Raw genomic sequence first — 5,695 nt, 5'->3', positions numbered from 1 at the left:
TTTTAGAGACACCCAATGCAAATTAGCTATGAAGACCAATTTCCATTAACTTAAAGTAGCATGTGACATGCACGTCTAATCGTACCCATGAATGATGACAATTGCTTTCAATGATTGGATATGAACCGCATCCGATCAAATTTGTGAATTTTTACAAGCAACATGCCCTACTCTTTTCAACAGATGGTCCGACTTCTTTCCAGAACTTTGATTAAAGTCCAGTCTAATTATACCAATAAGGCCTAAACTGTGGCGACAATATTATATATTTATGCAATAAATAAGTCATCGACTCTGCAAATGAATTTGATACAACAGATTCGGTATTTGTCTCTTTCTCAGTGCCAATGTTCCCTTGGCACCGGGGGAAAACAAATATAATGTACACGCTCTACATTGATGCCGGCTTACGGATTCGCCAATCTCTCTTTGCTGATCATTAATGACTGGTAAGGCACCCTCTTAATTTCTACAAATGTCGAATGCTCCCGACTCATCGGCTGTTTCCACGGTTCCCCATCCATCTGCATAAATACATCTTTCCACTCTCCACCCCTAATCTCCAGTCTAATTGATGAAGCCTGCAGAACATACCGCATTTTCAGAACACACTAGGAACCATCCTCGTAAGAAACAGTGCAAAATGATTGGGGCATACAAAAAACATCTGTGAACACCATGACTGTTTAACCAACCTTCAATTTGTTAGGATGGAAATTACAAGTTACACTACCTGAGCAATATGTTTAGCAGTTATGAGTTCAACCATTACAAACGATGCATGCCATCCTTGCTTTAAGCCGAAAATTTCTAGGAGACCATCATCGGCATGGGCCTCAACAAAGCCTCTCTGGAACACGGATAAAGGAAATTGAAGGAAAACAGTTTAAACATGGAATTCGATCAATGCTGTCAACAAGCTCAACTTTACACATAAAGACAGACTGACATCCAACTAACAATCATAGCTAAGATATTGATCTAACATCATAAGCACGAGCCATAATAAAGCAAATAAATTTACATAATCAAGGAACAAAGCCAACCGCACAGATCTAAAGGCTAAATTTATGTTATTGCATCTAACCAAAAGTTAAATGCTCATTTCATTTATTCCCCTTGGAATTCATATCATCCAAATGGAAAATTATGAAAGAAACATTTGAATACTCTCTTCTCTTTTTCTCGTTTTGCAATATCGATTGGCAGAACAGTGTTCCCCCTTTCTCACTGCCCCCCCTCCCGCCCACACAATATCAGCAATTCCTTGTGACCAAGTTTTAACTTGAACAGACATTCAATATGCTGAAAGAAAAATTAGACAACTTGAAATGCATCATACCTTCTCCAAATAATCTGGTTTTAGGTTACCCCATGGATTTCGCCCACTTCCATAATTATGAAGATTTAAAGCAACAATTGCCCTCACACTAAAATAAAGTAGCATAATATTAGAGAGTGATTAAATCGTAAGCCATTTAGGGAGGAAATGCTTTTCATTGTAAATTTGGCAACATAGCTTGTCAAGCATATGGTTCAATAAAAGAAATACTACAGATGTAAATATATCTTAAAAACATTATAAGGTTACATAAGAATCATGAAAGCTAACAGTTAAAAAGTAACAAGACTGACTGCCAGATCCTAGAAAAATCAAGATGGTCATGTATCACATGGTAGAGGTAAATACTTCGAAATGTACCTTTTAGGGACAGGTATCTGCTCCCACTCTGAGCACCTGACCTTTTTTATATATATCCTTAAAATATTCTTGAGTCCCCTGCATTTAGAAATATATTTTAAATATATTCACATCAAAAAGGAAGTTCGTTTATTCCAAAAGGCAATTAACAAGAAATAGAGGCTCTTCTTCCATAATTCATGGAATGCTTCTTCTCAACCAAACAAAATAGTTAGTAGTATAATCCCAGTTTTTTTACTGGTCGACCAGGATTCCTACCGATTCATCGGTTTACCAATTCTTGGAGATAAACTGGACCACTGATTTCCAGCTGAACCGGTTCAATCATCAGACAAGGTTCCCTTTTTTCATCACTGTCTGTCTTTGTGAGAATCAAATTTTAGCTAGCTGACTGTTACATAAAAAGCAGTTCATTTCTTGTGCCTTGCCTAAGCGCCAAGGCCTATACTGTTTATGCAATAGTCAAACCCAACAAGTGCTTATTATACAGACACAGACACACATCCCAACAAAGCATGGATAGATATACACATAAACAACTATCATAATATCTAACCTTAAACTTGGATCACTCATGCAAGGTGTGAGAAACCAACCCTGAGTGCAACTGTAACTGGAGTAGATAATCTGAAACAAAAGTTGGACAAGTACAACTTAATATAACTCAACTTTAGCAAAATTAATATATTTTTTTGCAAATCCAAGCAAAAATAATGGCAGAAACAATAAAAGACACTGCCTAAGCCATGTTATATTTAAGCTGTTTATAATAATTCATAGAAGAAAAATTAAGTTCAAACATCTGAGTGTATGCCTATCCTAATATTGGATAATTCTACAGAAGAACTCCTTCCTCTTCTAATTACCAGAAAATCAGAAGGTTAAAACTGAGACAAAATGAAATATACATAAAAGACTTTCCTACCAGTTTTATGTTGTAGATTAATTTTTACTAACAGCTTTTCATGCATCCCCCTCATCCCATGTCAAAGTATTATGAAAAGAAAATATTAAAATGTAGGTAACAGGACTGAAGTGCAAAAAATTTAGTCACAAAAAGAATTAAATTGAGGAAAAACTTTAATTTATATACCTATATGTTTGGCAGATGGCCCTATAAGGCCATAACCATTAAGCAACTCCAATATATATATATATATTCTTGGTTGACACTATAGCATCCAGAGATCACAACAAAACATTATTCAACACACGGTCAATAAGTAAAAAATGTTACCTTATTTGAAATAGGACCTTGCGCAAGGAAAGGTTTCTCATTACGTAAATGATGGAACCCGTAAGCAACTTGTGCATCCATTCCTGAGTTAAAATGATAATAACAACAATGAACAGAAACACATCATAAGCAAGGATTCAATGAGTTGTCCTAAGTTGTAGGAGTAATATGGTCCCCCACCAAATGCCATTTTCAATAATCTTAATTTTGGTATGTTAACGTTTTAACCAAACGGAAAAATGCTATAACTCTATTCTGTTTCTTCTAAAATAAAGTAGCAGCTAACATACCGATATTAAGATTATCTAGTTTCTACATGAAGGTACAGCTCCTCAGCAACTGAATTTACACATGCATGAAATTAAACCAATATACTATACCTATGCTAAAGTAATTATAGAATACTCCTTCATAGCAGTTCATTTTGTCAGGAACGTTACCCTCAATCTCCAAAGTCTACAGTCACAGACATAAATTTTCATTTGAATTTGAAATTTCACATCATAAAATCACAATCAAGAGAAAATCGATTAAAAAATCACTAAAATTCATCTCTAAGTAACCATATTAAACCAGGTTTGGGAATAAGTTTTAGTTATATAATTCACATTACATTCGATAATGTACAATATATTGGATCAAATCATTAAAGCATATATTGATCTATGACCTCAAAAGTAGTATTTTCTTTCCCGAAACTTGTTTATATGTTTTATAGTAACAAGCAAAAATAGACGTAACACATTTTTACATATCATACAATGTGTTAAACACAAATTATATTTGGTGAACTCGTATAACTTAATAATCAATCTCTACAAACTCAAACAGATACATCTTTATTAATCTTCTTCAAAGGATTCAAAAACGGCCATGAAAGTAGAACAGAGGTTACTACCTGATCAAGATGACACTCTTCAGTAGCCTTCAAAGAATGGGGAGGATCAATAACTTCTCCGCCAGGCATTTGCACCACAAGATGCCAACTGTATCATCAAAGAAGTAATCACAGATATAGCAGCAAAGTAAAATTTATATAACAATAATGTCTGATGCAAACCCATTACTTATCATAAGAAACTGATACATACACGGATTCCTCAATAGCAGATTACCAAATGTAGAAGTAAATTTCGATCACCCAAAAACCAACAGTATGCAACATTAAAACAGAGTACAAATCATCATGTGATAAATGTATACTAACCTATCTAAGCGGCAAATTGGACCGGTAGTAGCTTTGTGCAGGGTTTTTTTCATTGCCGATCTCCAAGCAAAAGGAAATGAACCGCCCTGCAGTAACATTCAGAGCATGAGGCAACAAAGCAAGAGAAATAAACCAGCAAACAAAATCAAAACTTAAAATTTAAAAGTATCTTACCCAACCATAGCTTCTAGACAAGTCATTGCCGGTACCTAGTGGAATGATGGCTACAGGAGGAACCGGATCCCGGCCCTTTTGGTGAAGTTCTCCAAGACATCCAAGTACCCAACCAACTGTACCATCACCTCCTGCAACCTGCTCATTCATACAGAGTCGTCTGACATCAGCTTGCAATGCTTGAATAACATCAAACCAATGAGTAATATACAATTAAACCCCCAATTTTAACCCAAAGGTTATGCATAAAAGTAAAATCACGGACGTCAACCCTCAGGGCGAGAAAAAGCTTTATTTTTTTAATTTAATACTTTGAAAAATTATCATTTACTTTTAAAGCTAGAAAAAAAATCACTTTTTGAATCTTACAGAATGTAAGAGTAACTAACGCGGGAACATCCCAAATCCTCTTAGGAACATTATAAAGAACCCATTTTTTAAAAAAAATGTATAGGGAAGGCAAGTTTACAAGTTGTAAGAAGTTGGTAGAAACATACTATAGCTCTAATGTTCCGTCGTGTCTCCTTTGCACAGATATCTCCGTTGTTGGCCCACTTCTCAAGGCAAGCTAGTCCATACCTCACAAATTCATGCGGTTTCACATCGAGGAGGTCAAACACCTACATTTACACAATTATGATTTTTTTATAACTAATTTACATAAATGTCTTTAAATAAATAAATAATATATACTTAAAGAACAATTACCTGCTCTTCGCTGATTAATTCCTGGAGACGCTCTATAAGGACCGGTCCGTGACGGCCACCGCTATGGGAGTTAATAAAAACGACCATAGGGGATTCAGGAATAGGAGCACCGTCAGAGGAACGCGAACGGAAATGGTGATCACCGCCGTCGGCGTCTTTTTTCCTAATGGAATCTAGCATCGCGAGGCGTAGATACTGAGGCATCAAGAGCCTCCGTCTGAGCTCTTCTTTATCGATTCTAACACCGGCCAAACCGCAAGCTCTTATCCAGTCCATCATCGAGGAAAGAGCCACGATCCGCGTCGTCGATGAATTCCCTGCCGACGTCGGCGAATCCATATTTTCCAGAATCTTCTTTTACTGTAATGTTTGTTTATCAAATCAAAAAAAGAAAGAAAGAGAAAAGCATGTATGTGAGTAAAGGCGGAGGAGTATACTAATATTCTATCTATATTTAAGGAGTATAAAATACAGTGAGCGAATGTAAGGAAGGAGAAAAGAGGTTGGTTTTTCAGTTTAGTCTTTTCTACGGTTTAATTTCTCTTTCAGTCCCTGCACGTTTTAAACTTTTTAACTTTTGTTGTATTTTCTACGGTCTAAGTTGAATTTGTTCCGAGGAAAGTATGTTTATAAGTGCCGGCAGTCCGGCACTTACATAACTTCTGTC

At 35.9% G+C, this 5,695-nt stretch overlaps 1 protein-coding gene across 2 annotated transcripts; it reads right to left on the bottom strand.

Moving 5' to 3' along the window:
* Window positions 1-264: 264 nt before the first annotated feature.
* Window positions 265-5,458, bottom strand: LOC120117569 (diacylglycerol kinase 4-like). 2 transcript variants are annotated; one of them, XM_039137830.1, is made up of 12 exons: window positions 5,029-5,458; window positions 4,818-4,940; window positions 4,321-4,458; window positions 4,147-4,232; window positions 3,838-3,925; window positions 3,320-3,395; window positions 2,940-3,022; window positions 2,259-2,329; window positions 1,703-1,780; window positions 1,343-1,430; window positions 734-850; window positions 265-596 (listed from the first exon to the last, which is right to left on the bottom strand). In XM_039137830.1, the coding sequence occupies exons 1-12, from the start codon at window positions 5,365-5,367 to the stop codon at window positions 408-410; spliced, it is 1,476 nt and encodes a 491-aa protein (XP_038993761.1). In that variant the 5' UTR covers window positions 5,368-5,458; the 3' UTR covers window positions 265-407. The 2 variants fall into 2 exon arrangements, with proteins under 2 accessions (XP_038993761.1, XP_038993762.1); XM_039137831.1 differs by having other exon boundaries at window positions 265-581; window positions 5,029-5,455.
* Between the last annotated feature and the right edge of the window lie 237 nt (window positions 5,459-5,695).

The sequence above is a fragment of the Hibiscus syriacus genome, unplaced genomic scaffold (assembly GCF_006381635.1).
Source record: "Hibiscus syriacus cultivar Baekdansim isolate YM2019G1 unplaced genomic scaffold, ASM638163v2 tig00110321_pilon, whole genome shotgun sequence".
Lineage (NCBI taxonomy): Eukaryota > Viridiplantae > Streptophyta > Magnoliopsida > Malvales > Malvaceae > Hibiscus > Hibiscus syriacus.
The sequence above is the reverse complement of the archived record's forward strand: the minus strand, read 5'-3'. Positions and strand labels throughout refer to the sequence as shown.

Bases quoted from the DNA above. Each gene is read 5' to 3' on its own strand.
- LOC120117569 (XM_039137830.1), bottom strand. From the start codon at position 5,367: ATGGATTCGCCGACGTCGGCAGGGAATTCATCGACGACGCGGATCGTG. The intron at 2,330-2,939 runs GTAACATTTTTT...CTTTTGTTTCAG, and splicing joins AAGGTCCTATTTCAAATAAG to ATTATCTACTCCAGTTACAG. The intron at 597-733 runs GTAGTGTAACTT...GTTCTGAAAATG, and splicing joins CTGCTAAACATATTGCTCAG to CGGTATGTTCTGCAGGCTTC.